Here is a 17570-nt window from a genome sequence, read left to right on the forward strand (position 1 = left end):
GCCATTCGGGACTTTTGGAGGTTAAGAAATCAATTTTTCTGGTGCACTTTTCTAGTGAGAAAGATTTTTGCAGGGCTGATGCAGACACCAGATTTTTTTTTTTGTTACATTCTGGGCAGTTGGACTTTAACTTTACAGAGTTTTATTTGGGTTTAACAACCTGGTAGCATCATTTGTACCTCCCTGTCATTAATAGACCTGAGAAGCCCGGCTCCCTTGACCCCTTCCCAGGGAATGTGGGCTCTACCCCTCCCCCCCCTCCCACCAACCATCTTCCCTGGGCGTGTAGGCTCTGAGTGGGAAAAAGGTGTGATTTCCAAGTTAAGTGTAGGTTTAAATTTTATTTCCCATTGTTTTAACCCTTTCCCGCCCAAGATTGCCATATGGCACACAATGCAATTATGAGCTCAGTATTTGGTCAATTTGTGTGAAATTTGCACAACCAAAAGATCATGGAAAGATCTACAAATTGAAGGCATAAAATCATGCCCCCCTCTTATATGACACTCGATTTCCCACCCCTCAAACTTTTTCCTTTGTATGTTAAGGGTCCATTTGATACCTTACAACAAGCAATCACTGAGAGCTGTACATTAAGCTATAGTTTTGGGGGATACCCAATATGTACAATGATTAGGAAATTTTCAATGTTTTCCTTCTTTCGTTTTGGACTTTTCTCACTCTAATATGTGACCTCCTCCATCTCTGTTGGTGTGATTTATAGCATACCCCAGAAAATACCTTTTAAATGGTATATTACATGTGGTGTCCCAGTTCACTGTTAGCGATTTAGAAAAATTCGGCATTTCCCTCAGGAGGGAAAGGGTTAAACTCATTACCATACAAATGAACCTCTCCCCTACCATCAGGCTGGTTTTAGAGGTGTTCTTTCTGCTTTTGTTGTTGCCTCTTTGGAGCTCAATACTGTTTGAGAAGGAAGAAGAAAGAAAACCTCTGGAAAACCAGGGTGCCTCTCCACTGGCTAATAGGGGGCGACCTAATCTCATAACCAGATATCAGTCGGTTCGGTAATGTTGAAATGTGGGAGATCTGGGTACAAGATTAGGGGCGACCTGCACCGTTTGCGACATCTTACATATACGTGGTTGGTTGAGTGGACAAAAGAATAAATAACAGAACAATGTTCCCAGTCCTAAAAAAACACCATGCAGCTGCAGGTTACAAGGGTCCAGTGAAAATTAAACTTTTGAAAGGTGAAGGTCTACTTTTATCTCGTACCCAGATCTCAGTCGGTTCGGGGATGTCGAAATGTGACAGTGGGAGATCTGGGTACGAGATTAGGTCTACCACTAATAGGACCAGACCAAGCGTTCTGTCACAGTGTCAGCACAATAACATTTTATTAACAGGTTATAAAATGTCACAGTTAAAAGGTCACAATCTTGATATGTAAATGGAACCTTGCACAAAACTGTCAACACTACTTGAATGCTTAAGACAATAATTATTACAATAAAAGAAGCTCTAAGCTATGCCTGTGAGAAGAATGGGAACTTTTTGTGATAGTTTTATACACATCAATTTGTTAACAGACAATAGCATGTCAACCTTATCAAGACTGTGATATGTTAAGTGTCACGGCCTTCAAATTTGACTAAAACAACCAATGAACAATTGAGGCTGCTGCCTAAAAAAGATCATTTAAGGACGGTGCCTACTAATACCGAAGTATCTTTGAGCGGTTTATGACTATGCGGGAAAAGCTTAGCAAGGGCTATGTAAAGCCAAAAAGAAAATTAGGAGGAACCACGCAATTTTTAGAGATAATTATGCAAAGCAGTAAAATACAAAGCAATGTATGGTGTTTTTTTTTCCAAATTGAAGCTTTATCATCTCTGAAAAATGCATGCTTACCCGTAATTTTCTTTATGGATACCAAGAGCACTTGCTAAGTTCTGCTTTCTCTGCATAGTTTTAAACTGCACAAAAATATCCCTTTATAATTTAGTAGGCACCACCCATGGGAAATCCGAGTATCTCAAGATGCGCAGAACGTATGCACAGTAACAATAGTTGGCACTGTCCTTAATTAAAGAGCCCAGTCAGATAATGCATTTGAGTTATTTAAACAGACTGTGAAATGTTCAGTTCATCAGCCAAACAATAACCATGTTGGGTTCCCCTGGATACAGGACACAACCTTAAACTAGAAGTGTGGCTTACTGGTGCGAGGCATTTACAATGAAAACAGCTGAAACAAAAGAACGAGTGCCTTGTCTCTATACAATCAACTTTTAATCTAAAATGTGCAAAGAATAATTGGTCACTTTACACCTAAGAAAACACAATGGTCTGAAGTCCTAGAAATAACAAATGAAGACTGCCTAAATACAGAAATGAATAGACTTGAAGAGATAAAAAGGCATTATACAAATGACTGATCGCTGACTGAAACTGATGCTTATTACAGACACTGGAGCGGATATTTATTTTCACTCACTCTGAATCTTGACTGTTAAAACCAAAAGTGGGCACTTTTTGGTGTGAAGGAGCTAAACGTCTCAACATAAATTCAATCATACTATTACAACTAATGCCCATGACTTTGCATAACATTACGCCATGTGTTCAAGCCAACTGTAAAAGGTTCTTTCCAGATATTCTTTATAAAGGTAACTACAGAGGTATCTTGGGGCACCGTGCCTGTATTGGCCAAGGACAGACTGAAATGGTAAGAATATTTCCAGCCCTATTCTCCAGCAAGGGAGAGGGAACTAAGCTACAGAGGCATCTCAATTACGTGAAAGCTGCTAATGAGCAAGCTTGAGGGGTGCCAAATCTCACTTCTTCACCATGTTGAAGGAGTAATTTAATCCAGTTACTTCAAATACAATCCAAGCCCAAGAAAACAATAGCAGAAAGCACAGTAACTCAACCCATGACCACACAAATGTTTTTATACACTCTACTTTGACAGGTGGATGCATTCACAGTCTCAAGTCAGAGAGTGGAGATCTGAAACTTGGATTGCATTTGATGCAGCTGAAATGTGAATTTAAATATGGCCTAAGTTGTATGTTGTAAGTTGCAAGTTTAAGTAAGTACATTTGATAAACATTCCACTCGTCTTACTCCCCTCATTGTAATGGCACTTGTGTGAACAACTGAAAGATCCTACAATCCAAACAAAAATACATATGTGATGCCTTCAAGTCAAGTCTGCTCTTCAAGATGAACTAAAAAAGATCAAGTCGCGTGCGTACATCAGCGGTCCCACTGGGATGAAGGCTGCCTCTTTACATCAGGGTATGTGACCGGCCTTCCGCTGTACCTATCCCCATAACTAGGATTCGAAGATTGCGGTGGGTAGCTTCGAGCGGGGTAATTGTCCCTAGAATAATAGTCATTATCGTAAGAACCATAATAGCCATAGCCCTGACCGCCTGATCCTCGACTGCTGTACTGAGGGTATGAACTCCCTCGATAGTAATCGTCGTACGGATGGTACCGGCTTCCTCCTTCGGGACCGTAACCACGTTCATAGTAACCTCTGCGCGGTGGCGGCGGCCCGCGAGAGTATCCCGGTCTGTCGCGATCCCTGGAGTACGGAGGTCCTCTGCCTCCACCGCCACCAGTTCTTCCAGTCTTGTGTGGAGTGGTTGAGTGTAATACTCTTATAACATTGCCTTTCAACTCGGATTCGTGGAGCTCTTTGATCGCGGTTTCGGCATCTTCTTTCTTCTCAAAGTGGACAAATGCGTAGTTTCTTTTTATGGCATGCTCCACAATGGTACCGTATTTTTCGAAAGCTTGCTTTAAGTCGTCTTCTGTGCAGGATTCCGAGACATTTCCCACAAATAGCTTGGTAGGCATCGTTCGCTTCCAGCCGCAAAACGTTCAAAATCGATGGAAAACGAGGACACTTTGGACGAAAGCGTTCCAAGGCTGACAAGATGGCCGTGCACGCGGTTGTGAGGATGCATACGCATGCTCACCTATTCCATTGACTTACGAAAACTTACGAATCCTGTACGAGCTAGGCCGAAGAGTTCCGATGCACCCGACTTTTTGTCATCGAAAAAAATGGCGTCTCTCTTTTCTCCACGGAAAATGGCTGCTCCTCTTTTCCTAGGATTTGACTCGAGTACGCAGCAATTGAAAGCACTAGTTGTCGACAAAGACCTGAATGTGGTGACGGAGGCTTCTGTGCACTTTGACAATGAGTTATCGGAGTTCAAAACCCAAGGTGGAGTGCACAGACACGAGGATAACCTGACGGTCACCGCACCAACTTTGCTGTGGGTAAAGGCATTCGACCTTGTTTTACAAAGACTGAAGGAAAAGGGCTTGAAATTTGGATCTGTTGCGTGTGTTTCTGGGACAGGACAACAACATGGCAGTGTTTATTGGAAGAAAGGAGCCAGGGAAACTTTGAGAAACTTGCAAAGTGGAAAATCTCTATTTGAACAACTCCAGGTATGGGCCGATACGCCCGTAGCCGGGGGCTCGAAGGTTTAGTGACGGGGAGGTGGTAATGGAAAAAAAATGGTTTTAGGTCCAATGGCAGGGAATGTAACCCACATAAAAACCCTGCCAAGTTAAATCTTTCATCCATTTATAGTCCAAAAATGGCATATATAATCCCAATACACTGTAATGCGCCGATCAACTCGAAACTTCAACATCCCCCCCCCCCCCCGGGCAAACCCCGGGCATTTGAACTTTTGAAGAATGGATCGTTCAAATTCCCGCCCCCTCGGGCCAAAATGGTGTTCAAATGCCCTACGTTATCGTCGGATTTGTCTGTCAAATGCCCCTCCTAAAGAACAATCGTTGTCGGCTCCTGTCATGAGTTACTACAAAAACCACAACTTAATGTTTGGAAATTGAATTTATTAAGTCGGACAATGTCAATCAGCAAGTGTAAGCTGTTCTAACTCCGAAACGCGGCAAAGGTTGTTAAAATGAGTTAGCCGGCTACGTAGACTATTCGAGTGGCAGGGTATTCTGCAGTTTAAGCCAAAGCGGCGGTTTTTCATTCGACAATGTTTTTTTTTCTTTAACTGTTCACTGCTGTTTTATGGCTATTCTAAAAACCTCTGCAGACACAAATGTGGGAGAAAGGCGCAGCTTGACTCATTGCATAAAAAACTACATCGTTTAAAGAACTAGAAATACATGTTAATTAGTTAGCCAGCTACGTAGAATGTTGTTCGAGTGGCAGGATATTCTGCAATTTAAGCCAAAGCGGTTTTTCATTCGACAGTGTTTATTTCTTTCACTATTCACTACGGGACAAAGCCGCAGCTTGACTCATTGTATAAAAAATCTACATCGTTTATATACAATCTATAAAAATGATTAATATTTAAGCACTCTCACTTTTGAAGACCTTTTTTTGTAAGCTTTTTTTGTAACGCTGTATCTCTTCCTTTAAACTCTTCCATCTCGTCCAAACACGTGTTTATAGCTGTTAGCGACTTCGGCGCCCCCCCAAAAAAGCGATTTGAAGCCTGACACTTCCGGTTCAATTTTCCCCACCCCACCCAGACAAGGTCAAATTCCCCACCCCCGGGAAGGCCTTACCCGTCAAATTCCCCACTCCCGGGCACAGAAAATAGTCAAATGCCCGGGGTTTGCCCGGGGGGGGGGATGTTGAAGTTGCGATTTGATCGGCGCATAACTCTGCCCCTGCAAAAACCACTCTTTATCCAGGAAATTCCAACAGGGGCAACAAAGACTGATCTACATTGTATTCTATTGTATAATATCCTCAGTGACGAATTCTTTAAATTGTCAAATTAAATTATACATGTAGACATTTCGCATGACCTATAATTAAAATTATTCCACAAGTGCGTGTTGGATATCAGATGATAGATAACGCACCGAGTTGACTATAATATTTTATTTATCTCGTATCCAACAAGCCTGAGTGGAATAACTGTTGTATTAAAAACAATCAAGAAATATTGCTAGATCTTGCTGATTTCACTTTTTGAGAACAACCAGAAGACAATTTAATGGTCCCTATTTGTCAGGCATGGTATAATGGCCCATATACCATGGTTGCTAAGCCAATCAAATTTCGGGAATTAGATTATACAACGATCCAGTTTTTATTAATGAGCGACACTGTGAAATTGTGACATCACAGATGCTTTTTAATGACCCTGAAAACAAGAACAACATCGAAACACAGACACAAGGCATTTTGAAGATGTTGAATTCATCAGGAATTGTCCAAATTGTCTTTGAAATCATAATATGAGCCAATGCTCTGAGTGCTTCAGAAAAAAATGTAACAGGCTTATCTGTTCTGAGTTGTACTTCTTTGGCTATATTTGTTGATTTTTTGGTAATGCAGTAATGTGCATATTCTGTTTGACACAGGATTCATTTGCTGTCACTGATTCTCCTATATGGATGGACTCAAGTACAGGAACGCAATGTCATGCCTTGGAAGATGCTGTGGGCGGTCCACAATGTCTGAGCAACATCACAGGATCCAGGGCTTATGAACGCTTCACAGGAAATCAGATTGCCAAAATATACCAAACAAAGCGTGATGCATACAATGTTTGTGAAAGGATTTCTCTTGTAAGCAGCTTTGCAGCAAGTCTTTTCATTGGTGACTATGCACCCATTGACTTCAGCGATGGATCTGGCATGAACCTAATGAATATTTACAGCAACACCTGGGAAGACAAATGTCTTGAGGTTAGTTTTTTTCAGTAAGTTTTAGTTTTAAACAGTACCTGAACCTCGTCTCCTTCGCAGCCGCTCGGGCGGGGAGTGTTGTGTGACACCGGCCTGAGCGGCTGCAAAGGAGACTATAGGTGAACCCTGACTAACCCAAATTCATTCATTTGCTTCAGCAACAATTGAGGTAAGATTTTGGATTATGGTGGGACAGAATAGTGTGGTTAACTGTTAAGGTGATGTGGCTGAATACTTGTAAGGGTTCTTTTTTGCAGGGGTGTGTCACAGTATGATAATTTTCAGGTAAACAACCCATGCTCAGTGTTCATAATCCACTATTTTTCTGTGGGATTTTTGACACTTCTATGCTTCGATCAAACCGCCACCATTTTGGTTTATGGCAGTGAGCGCAACCTGGGAAGATTGTCTAAACTACCGAGGGGGGTGGGAGTCTAGACTGAGCTGTAATTGGAATTACTGCAATAGTATAATTTAGTGTGTGAATTTGCACCAGCATGTCAGTTATGTTGCAGAAATTTCACCAGAAAAGCCTATTTTCCAATAATATTACAAAGAGGATTATAAAATGTAATTTTGTTATTTTTGATAACCTTTTTTTACTACTGCTCGATGTTTCGGGGTCATTGTGACTCCATTATCAAGAGACTAGTTAAATAGCTTGCAAATAAGGAAAGGTACAAGATAAGCAAAATAAAAAACAGTCACACTACAAATTCAAGCTGACAACTCATGAAGAGTTTCATGTAACTGATCTCAAAATATCATTAATTTTTACACCATTAGTGGATTGCTAAATGCAATGTAGTGCATGAGAACTACAAAGATCATGGGCCTCTAATTCCATGAAAAAAATGCCATCTAAAATCTTCAGGGGGGGGGGAGTGTTGGAGGAGGTGCACAGGACCCTCATAAGCCAATTTACAGAATAATATTTTATTATAAACCTGGTATATTCCTGTGCTTCCTGTCATGGTAAAATGGCAAAACTGGTTAGTGTGTTGACCATTGGCTTACACTATTTCTATAATGTTACTCTTCAGTCAGGTCTATCAGCGGGCAATGGTGAATTGTTCGAAAACAGAACCAAATGTGTGGTTAAACCCTGCAGTGGACTGGAATCCAGTCCAGGGAGGAGTAGTAGTAAATTCAATTAAATTCAATTCAATATTGTTATTCACCTTTATTCGAAATAAAATATATTTTTATGGTAAGAAAATAAACATGCAGAGCAATTTCTATTTAGGTGGTTTTACCTTCTAGGGAAGAAGTGCGTAGTGGCCAAAGGAGCAAGGCTTTCATGTTGGCCACTACCTCTGTGCAGTTACAAAAATGGGGGGAAGTAAATGATAGAGTATTCCCAGGATTAAGCCTTGACCATGTCACTTCCTTGAAGTCCATCTACTACTTTTGATCATATACCTTACTCTACATATTCTCTCTAGCTTTTATTTAAAGGTTGAAACTTTGTCTCAGTCTGAAAACAATAAGTTTTATTCTAAAGAACTTCCATTTACATTGTCTGCTGCAAAAGAGGGTACCCTGTCAAAAAGTGTGAATGATTTCTTTTGCTCAAATTGTGCAGCTCCAGAAAATATCCATACTCCCCACCACAGAAGGTTTTTTGTTTTGCACCCCCCCCCCCCCCCAAAAAAAAATTCCAGTTTTGTTTCATACTTTGGTTCTAAAATTATGACTTCTGACCCCCCCCCCCCCCCTAGGAATTTCCAATGACCTTCCATGGGGTGGGTATGAATTTTTTCAGAAACCACTCAATGTTGGGTCAAAACAAAAGGAACCAATTGACTAAGCATTGGGTCCTTTTTGCTTTTGGTTAATTGACTTGTATAGACATATAGGCTGATCCTTTCCACTTTACACTAAATCAAGATTCAACAATAAATACTGTAGAACTTTGTCTCTTACATGCTTTACAGTCTGTATACCTTGAAATAAAAATATTTTGCAGCAAAATGGATTTTAAAGGCAGTTTTATCCACTCACCTTAGGTTTAACTAAGCCCTTCAATTTTATCTTTGTTGGTTTTCCTGTAGGCATGTGCCCCTGACCTGAAAGAGAAACTTGGTGAACTTGTTCCCTCATATGAACTAATTGGATCCATATCACAATACATGATAGAGCAGTATGGCTTTAATCCTGACTGTAAAGTTGTTGCATTTACTGGTGACAACCCAGCTTCCCTGGCTGGAATGAGGCTGGATGAGGGTGATATTGCTGTGAGTCTTGGCACAAGTGACACTCTTATGTTGTGTTTCAAAACTCCCAAGCCTGCCCTAGAGGGGCACATATTTGTCAATCCAGTTGAAGGTACTGTGCATTGTCTGTGTATTTATTTATTTATTTATTTATTTGTTTATTTATTTATTTATTTATTTATTTTATTTTTTTTATTTAAGTATTTCCTTTACTTAATAGGGCCCTCATAGTTTCCACAGAGGAGTAAGATAGGGACTACATGTTACAGTTTTGTACTATTTAATAGGAAAAAATGCCCTTGACCCCGCTAGGTCTGGAGTTAAATTATCAACTCATTGCTCGAATTATAAGGGAGCAAGGGCGGAACAAACATCAATCCTAACTTACTTCTTGGGGAAGGTTGACTTATGTGTACTCTTACTAAATCCTTGCCAAAATTTTCCCCCATTGGTTAGCATGATCACAAGGTAACTGATTATTGTTTAAATCTGTTTCCGTAGAAAATGCCTACATGGCCCTTCTTTGTTTCAAAAATGGTTCCCTTACAAGAGAATCAATAAGGGACTCATCAGCTGATGGCTCCTGGGAGGTGTTTGAAAAGGCTCTTGAGAGGACCAAGCCTGGCAATGGTGGAAACATTGGGATCTATTTTGAGGCTACAGAAATAACACCATTTGCTGTGGGAATCCATCGCTTTAATGAGAAGGGTGAAAGGGTAGATTCATTTCCAAAGGATGTGGAAGTCAGGGCACTTATTGAAGGACAATTTATGGCCAAGAGAGCACATGCAGAAGCACTGGGGTATACACTAGGTAAGGACTTCAGTCTGCTTCTGTGGTATTATTAATATCCACTTTGCAGTCTGTTACTTAGCCTGCATAGGTGGCAGTTTTGTTCTTGCCGGGTCAAATGTTTTGTCTCACAGCTTTGCTGCTCATTATAGCCTCGCTCTGTCACCAAACAAAACCGCCAGTTACACAAGTTATGTGTTACTCCTGTTCTGCAACAAATATTAGCATAATTAGTTATTGCTGTGACCAATAAGAGAGAGATTCAAAATGTGAACTGATTTTTTACTTTATAATAAATGACAAAACTTTGTTGTTCTTGAACATGTTAACTGACTAAAACTTAAACTGACAACTAGAATAAATTACTGTCAGTATATAGACTGTTTTTAACTAGGATCAACTAGTCTATTTGTGGAGGTGCAGTGGTGTAGTGGTTAGCGCGTTGGACTTTCGATCAGACGGTCGGAGGATCTAAGGGTCGTTGGTTCGAGGCCAGGTTGGTCTCTTCATTGCTGTGTTGTTTCCTTAGACAAGAAACTTTGCTCCACATTGTCTCTCTTCACCCAGGTGTATAAATGGGTACCGGCGACATACTGCTGGGGGTAACCCTGCGATGGACATCCCATCCAGGGGGGAGTAGCAATACTCCTAGTTGCTTCTTGCTACAGAAACCGCCCTAAGCTCCGGCTGTGTGGGCCACTTAGGCTCTTGTGCGACTTACTTACCTAGTCTATTTTCCCTTTGAGTCAACCATGGTATTTCAATGTCATGTAATTGTACCATAACCTGCATTAATGTTTCGTAACAAAATCAGTAAACGGAGCACTAGTTGTGCTATATGGAAAGGCCAGTCAGATGAGAGATAAAATAATGCACTCATGGATGCCACTAGCTAAAACTCTGATTGAAGAGCCCAGTGCAAAGAGGACTTAGGAGATGATTGGCCTCGGGCTGTTGTTTGAAATGTTTGGCCCCTGATATATATTATTCATAATATATATTGTATTGGAAATTCACTTGTAGGTCCAAGTACACGCATACTAGCCACCGGGGGTGCCTCTTCAAATCTTGCCATTCTTCAAGTAATAGCTGATGTGTTTAATGCTCCGGTCTATACTATAAAAGACACGGCAAACTCTGCCTGCTTGGGATGTGCCTATCGCGCAAAACATGGCTTGGAGAGAAAATCTAGCGGTGCAACATTTGTGGATGTGGTCAGAGATGCTCCCCCATACAAATTGGTGGCAGATCCACGTGGCGGTGCTTCAAACATTTACAACCCTCTGACAGCTAGATACAAGGAGTTAGAAGACAGCATTGTAGATGTTAGTCATCAACAACCCAAGAAAGCTAAACTGGAAGATTAGAAGTGATTTTTGTCTAATCATAACTTAAAATATTTTTTTTACAGACTGTCTGCTTTTAACTGTTTCAGTACACTATATTCATCATTGTCATCATCTGGTGGGACATGCTGCATCCCACTAACTGGTTTCATAAAAAATACTAGTAAAACAATATAATTATTATACAACTACACCTTACAAATAAAAGTGGTGGCAATTTAAATACGGTACAGGTAGCATGGTTCCATAATTAATTTTATAGAAACTGGATCATCATTAAGTTTTGCTTTGATTGATACAAACACATTTCCACAATTTGGATTTTCAGATTGATACTCTTTGACAAATTATAAAATATTATTAATAGCGGTTTTTAAATAGAACATTTTGGACAACAAGCAAAGATGAATAGTATACTAATAATGGATTTTTGCATTTTGTAGTTAGTTTAAATATTAATAATTTATAATATTGTAAGTCTAAGACTGTTTGATGATCTCATCTCCAACAAACTTAATTGTTCTCAAAAGAAAGTTGATAAACATGAAGAATATAATTTATTTATTGTTGTTGCATTTGTTATGTGGAGGTAGGTTGTAAAGTGTAACTGCCAAACTGTGAACATTTTTTTTGGATTTTTTTGTTCTATGACCAATCATACACTAGATCAAATTGAAAGAAACCACAAAAATAAGTTATAATTACAGTTACTGTATAACAGTTTGCAGTTTATTTATGGCGTATGTGATTGGTTCTTTTTCCTAACACAGTTTTCCCAGTCACACAGTCTGTTCTTAGTATTTTTGTAGGTTGTATAGACTAGTATTCATAGTTAGCAAAATAGATTTTTTTATTTGTGTTGTTTATCATTATTTCATTAACTGGTAGTCAAAGATAGGAGTACTGGTAACTCAAGTTAGCAGACAGTGGTAGTCTTTTTATTGGGGACATTTGGCCACATTTCTATGCTCAAAATAGTTCAGTGTTCTCAATGAACAGCTAGTAAAAAAAATTATCTATAGTCTCTATAATAACTTTTGACAATACCATTAAGATATCATTGCTAAGTTATATTATGGGTTGTTTCTGTGCTCTCATAAAACCTTGATAAAGCCTTTAAAATAAACTATTCTCTCAGTTGCATGTTCTTTCAGTATTATTTCTGGAGGGAAAATTGGTTACAAGTAAAAGCAGTGTGGAAGAATGGTCTAATTATTATTTTTTTATTTAATGCTACAGTATTCAAATTGGAATGAGAATTCAGTAACCAAGGTGTATTTGTACCAGTAATATATTACTCATATACTTAAGAATGAGATTTGACTGGAATTAAGCCCCCCCCCCCCCCCCCCCCCATCTAACAGGGTTCTGACAACAACTCAACCTCAGTAATATTTCTTCAGTGAATTAAAACCCAACTAAACTGGCCTGTATAACTTGTTAGCCAAAGAACAAAACCCTCTCCATGATCTAACAGTGTTGCTGACTACATCTTCTACAACTCCACCTGGACATTCTTTAGTAAATGAAAACCCTTGGAACTGAATTGGCCTGTAAAACGTGTTAGCCAAAGACAAACACTGTTCTCCTTGAATCCATTCTACTACTCCTGTCTCACTGTTTCTGAACATTATTCATATGTCCAGTTTCTGTTTGTTTAGTTCCTGTGGTCTATACCTCTAAAATAACAACTCACCAACTGCCCACAAACAGTGGGAATATCATATCTACAACGTTTCAATCTGAACCTTTTAAGGATCATGCGTCCTTTTGATATTGTGCATAAGTTCTGCCCTTCTTGGGTTTCTTATGGATGGTGTCCAACAACTAATTCAAAGATATTTGGGTATGGTGTATGACTAGAAAAGAAAATCTTGGCAAGGACTGTTGAAATCCAAAAAGAAAATTGGGGGGTTGACCATGGTTATAATTATTATATATACCCACAATTTTCTTTTTCAATAATTAAAACTTAATCTGTAATATTTACTTTTCATTCTCGAACTCATAAATAATTCATCAAGAGAAAACAAAGGAAATCACTACCGTGAAGGAGGTTTCGAAATGTGATCTTAATTATCATAAAATTTTACGAACTTTAGCCTTGAATTTCTCCAAGAATTATTGATCATTTAAGAAGCCATATCAAACACTCGAAAGTGTGTTTCATCAGATATCCAAACACCTCGAAGTCATTTATAAAAAAATTCGGCTGCGCCTCTTTTTTTCAACCTACTTCTCTGTGTTTGGATATCTGATGAAACACGCTTTCTCGTGTTTGATATATTACATAATAAATATTATTCTTCTGTATTAGAAGGCACTGTTCTTAACTAATAAATTAAATAAACATCTCAATTTGAACCTTTCCTTCACTGAAATTTTTGGACCAAATATGTGCAATTAGGTGTTTTATAAAGCTATAGCAGAATAATAACAGGGTTTTTTTGTTTGTTGTTGTTTTTTTGGATTACTGCATGCCATGTTTACTTTTAAAGTACTTTTACTCTACATTGGTTTTTGATATAGCAATGTTTTGCATTACGTGACCTAATGAAAATATTTGTGCCACCTATGCCTGGAAGCAAACAGTTGGTTTGTTTGTTTGCATGGCCTCCATGGCACCTTTTGAATAATTGAGTTGGATGAAGACATTTGTTGATGGCCTATGCCCCACAAGGAGCATGTAATTTCTCTCCAGACCAAATAAACACCCACTTCTATATATATCTAAACTAACTTGGGTGTTGAAAACGATTTTTTTAAAATTTTTAGGCTCTGTCAACAAGTAGGTTTACAATAAAATTATTATTGTAAACACATGTTTTTTTTTCTTTTATTCCTTGCATCCACATGTTAAACAATGAATTCAAAACAGTTTTTCATGTGGACAAGTGTAAATGAACTGTAAACCATTGTGGGATTTGTGAACATAAAAAGACACGAGTTTAAGAGTGAACAGCTTTTCACTCCTTAATTATCATAAGTAGATAGCAATATTTCTGAATATGCAGTTCCAGAAAATATCCATACTCCACCCATGGAAGGTTTTTTTGTTTTGCACCCCCTGTCCCCCAGGAAATTCCAGTTTAGCTTCATACTTTGCTTCTAAAATTTTGACTTTTAAGACACCCCTTCCCTAGGAATTTCCGATGGCCTTCCATGGGGTGGGCATGGATTTTTCTTGAACTGCACAATACCAGAACACCAATCCATCCAGCTGACCTAAAGAAAACAAAGTCAAGTGACTTAATATAAATCAAATTTGATTTCACTGTTTCTCAACCTGCCATTCACCTGCTGCCACATCAAACTGGAGCACAAAGATGGTGCGCCCTATGTCACTGACTACATGCTTTATTGTGACCTCTGGCTCACCATAATGGCCCTGGAAGGCTAAGGTGAGGTGTACTTTTAGAGGGGCTTCTTGTGATGGGACCAGGTTGCGAGGGAACTTGACAAAAAAGGGCTCTTTGGTGAGGTCAAATTGGGACCCAAGGGTCCTCAGTTCAACCTTGACACCTTTAATAAAGGAGTAAGGGTTCTTTTTTGTTGAAGGATCAAGTCCTTGAATTGTGAGAGAATCTGATTTCACATCCACTGCAAAGCAGCGTTTCAGCTTGAATGATGGAATGTCAAGGCCCAGTTGCTGCATTACTCCCACAATCAGAGTGTCAATCTTGCAGTGAACCTCCATGGCACAAGTCTTGTTCAGAGGGGTTTTCTGAAGATTCACAATTACTACCTTTGCACCCCTTTTGATCATGTCCCCAGGAATGTTGGCTGCAGGATACACTCTTAGGCTAGATCCCAAGACTATGCAAAGGTCAGACAACTCTGCATTGTCAAATCCCTTCTCCAGCTCATCTTCTGGCAGATCTTCATTACAGTTGATGATAGAATCTACCAAAGGTCCTCTGCACTTGGGATCATCACAGTGCCTTCCTGTGGAATGTTCGTGCACTGCACGAGCAGTCCTGGTCCTAAAGTCCCTCATGTACTTCATTCCACATTTAAGGCATTTTTCCATGTTAGTATTGCCATGCAGCTCAGCCAAGAAATTTGGATCTAGCCCTGACCTCCGATGCAGGCCATCAGTGTTCTGGCTGACAACAAATTTGACCAGGCCTTCCTCTTGCAGCTTTAGGATGGCCATGTGGGATGGTGATGGTACAGCTTGCAGGACAGATTGAGTCTTTTTCTGTTGTGATGGTAAGTGGACTCCTTTGGCCTTGCGCTCCCACACTCCTGGTCCAGTAGGTAGTACAGTGTTCATTCCACTGCGAAAATCTGGGATCCCTGTGCTTGTGCTAATCCCCGCCCCAGTGAATACAATGCAGTAACGACTGTCTCTGATCCATCGGGCAAGCTGTTCAATTTTCTCTGCCAGCACTTCCTCTGGATCAAAATACTCTTTCTTTTCCAGGTCACTGGAGATGTTATTACTTGGTCTTGGTTTTGGTTTGGAGCCTGTGGCAGCAGGTTTAGAGCTTGATCCTTTAGGCTTTGCTTTAGACTTGCCCTCAGATTTAGCATCTTTCTTGACTGGCACCTTATCCTTGGCCGCTGGTGCATTTTTATAGTCATCCTGAAGAGCTTTCTGGTTCTTCTGTGCTTTTGCAAACAATGCTTCTGTGGTTGACCCAGGTAATGACTTCTTTGGATTAAAGTTTGAAGCCATAATAAATTATTATTTACTGTCACACAACTGAAAAGAAATAAAATAAAAGATTAACAACAACAATACCAGATTTTTTTGTCTTTTTTATACATTTTAGATACAAAAATACCTGCCATCTAAAATTTGTAGCTAAAAAGCTAATTGAGTTAATTTTATGCAAATAAAACAACAACAAAAACATAAGGTTACAAAGATTTTCACATTGTGTAGTTTTAAAAACTACCCATACTTCCCCCCAATTTTGAAGGGATTTTTTCCTCACTCTTTTTAAGGACGGTGCCTACTAATACCGAAGTATTTTGTGCGGCTTATGAATATGTGGGAAAAGCAGATCTTAGCAAGGCCTCTTGGAATCCAAAACGAAAACTGGGGGTAACCATGCATTTTTCAGAGATAATTAAGCAATAATATTTCTAAAAAGCGCCAAAATATAAAGGAATATATGGGATTTTTTTTCCTAAATTGAAGCTTAATTGTCTCTGAAAAATGCATGGCTACCCCCAATTTTCTTTTGAGATACCAAAAGCACTTGCTAAGTTCTGCTTTCTCTGTATAGTTTTAAACCGCGCAAATTATCCCTGCATTAGTAGGCACCACCCATAGGAAACCCGAGTATCTCGGGATGCGCAGTACGTATGCGCAGTAACAATAGTAGGCACCGTCCTTAAATTATTTTAGCTTTACCCTTTATTTTAGCCATTGAGGTTCCTCACCCCTCCCCCCTTCCGCTGAGGAAGAAGTGTCGGGTTGCGAGATCCCCTCGCGCCAAATTGCTCAAATTTCCCGCGCTTCATAAAACCCTCTTGTGGATGAAGCATAATTTTCTCCTACCTATAATTCCACTTTGTAGTAAATTGCAGGACGTAGTAAATTCAAATGGCTCGAGATGCGTGCTTTCGGATTTTACTCGACCGCGTGGACAGATTCAAACCGCGAGCAAATTCACTTTACGTTTGCTGCGATCGAAAACTGTCAGTCGTGTTTCTATGAATTGGAGGCTACAGTAAACAAATTCTGAGCCCTGAGGTATGGACACGTAAGAAAACTTAATAGTTTTAACGTTTAAGGATAGTATTAATATCTAAAAACCGCACTAATGGATGGTACACTGTGGTCTGAAGGAGAATGTTAAAAGAATGTACATAAACTAATACCAGATTCGATCGATTGTCCAAAGCAAAATAATCTAAATATATGTTTGTGCTCGTGTGTTTTAAACAGACTACTGTTGGTAACATTCTTTGGTGAACACAGTCGTCCCGTTGTGGACTGTGTGTTCGCAGTGTTATTCGTTGTAACGATGGAGATTGACAGCAAACAAAATGCAAAATTTTCGTCAGTGCAAGTTCTTCAAGCAGGCAAGGAAGAAGGTATTCGCGTTGAGCCTTGGTTTTTGAAACATACACCAAACCTTTTACTAGCCACGAAACGGGATACTTACCTTATGATAAAAGCTTTCTCCTTTTTCAAGTTAGGGAGTGTTGTTGCTATGTTGTTGCAACAAATAATTTTTTTTTGATAAGAAAGTGTTCTTAACAGCTTGCAGTTTCTGTAACCATGACCGAGCACAGTGGGGAAGACTGGGGGTGAAAGTTTAAAAATAGAATCTGACATCATCGCTTTCATAATGACATTATGCATATGGCCTCTCTGGGAAATAATTATGTGAGCAGCATATTGAATATGATTTGCTAAAAGAAAATAAGTCATGACATGAAACCTATATGGCTTTAAAGCTTCGACCTTAGTGATAGCAGAGGAAATGACAATATTATATCCCAGGAAATGAAAGGAGGTGCAGAGTTGTTAATAGCTGCCATTATGATTTAAGGACAACCCCGCAGCAATTTTACC

The 17570-nt window shown here is 39.4% G+C and overlaps 3 protein-coding genes across 3 annotated transcripts; 1 reads left to right on the forward strand and 2 right to left on the reverse strand.

Annotated features, from left to right (window-relative positions):
* Positions 1-1342: 1342 nt before the first annotated feature.
* On the reverse strand, positions 1343-3855 carry LOC146453047 (uncharacterized). The gene has a single exon (XM_085097089.1). The coding sequence runs from the start codon at positions 3832-3834 to the stop codon at positions 3226-3228; it is 609 nt and encodes a 202-aa protein (XP_084953215.1). The 5' UTR covers positions 3835-3855; the 3' UTR covers positions 1343-3225.
* Positions 3856-3948: 93 nt separating this feature from the next.
* LOC146453048 (xylulose kinase-like) lies at positions 3949-12176 on the forward strand. Its single transcript, XM_085097082.1, has 5 exons — positions 3949-4437; positions 6355-6681; positions 8736-9009; positions 9399-9710; positions 10713-12176. The coding sequence occupies exons 1-5, from the start codon at positions 3949-3951 to the stop codon at positions 11054-11056; spliced, it is 1746 nt and encodes a 581-aa protein (XP_084953208.1). The 3' UTR covers positions 11057-12176.
* On the reverse strand, positions 12050-17368 carry LOC146453049 (NAD-dependent protein deacetylase Sirt6-like). The gene is made up of 2 exons (XM_085097083.1): positions 17158-17368; positions 12050-15743 (listed from the first exon to the last, which is right to left on the reverse strand). The coding sequence occupies exon 2, from the start codon at positions 15714-15716 to the stop codon at positions 14307-14309; it is 1410 nt and encodes a 469-aa protein (XP_084953209.1). The 5' UTR covers positions 15717-15743; positions 17158-17368; the 3' UTR covers positions 12050-14306.
* Between the last annotated feature and the right edge of the window lie 202 nt (positions 17369-17570).

Source organism: Pavona decussata, unplaced genomic scaffold, assembly GCF_977016875.1.
Source record: "Pavona decussata unplaced genomic scaffold, jaPavDecu1.1 SCAFFOLD_353, whole genome shotgun sequence".
Classification (NCBI taxonomy): Eukaryota; Metazoa; Cnidaria; class Anthozoa; order Scleractinia; family Agariciidae; genus Pavona; species Pavona decussata.

Excerpts from the sequence above, each read along its gene's own strand:
- LOC146453047 (XM_085097089.1), bottom strand. The coding sequence starts at position 3,834 with ATGCCTACCAAGCTATTTGTGGGAAATGTCTCGGAATCCTGCACAGAA.
- LOC146453049 (XM_085097083.1), bottom strand. The coding sequence starts at position 15,716 with ATGGCTTCAAACTTTAATCCAAAGAAGTCATTACCTGGGTCAACCACA.
- LOC146453048 (XM_085097082.1), top strand. The coding sequence starts at position 3,949 with ATGCTCACCTATTCCATTGACTTACGAAAACTTACGAATCCTGTACGA. Across the intron at positions 4,438-6,354 it reads CTCTATTTGAACAACTCCAG|GATTCATTTGCTGTCACTGA; the intron begins GTATGGGCCGAT and ends TGTTTGACACAG. Across the intron at positions 9,711-10,712 it reads AGCACTGGGGTATACACTAG|GTCCAAGTACACGCATACTA; the intron begins GTAAGGACTTCA and ends ATTCACTTGTAG.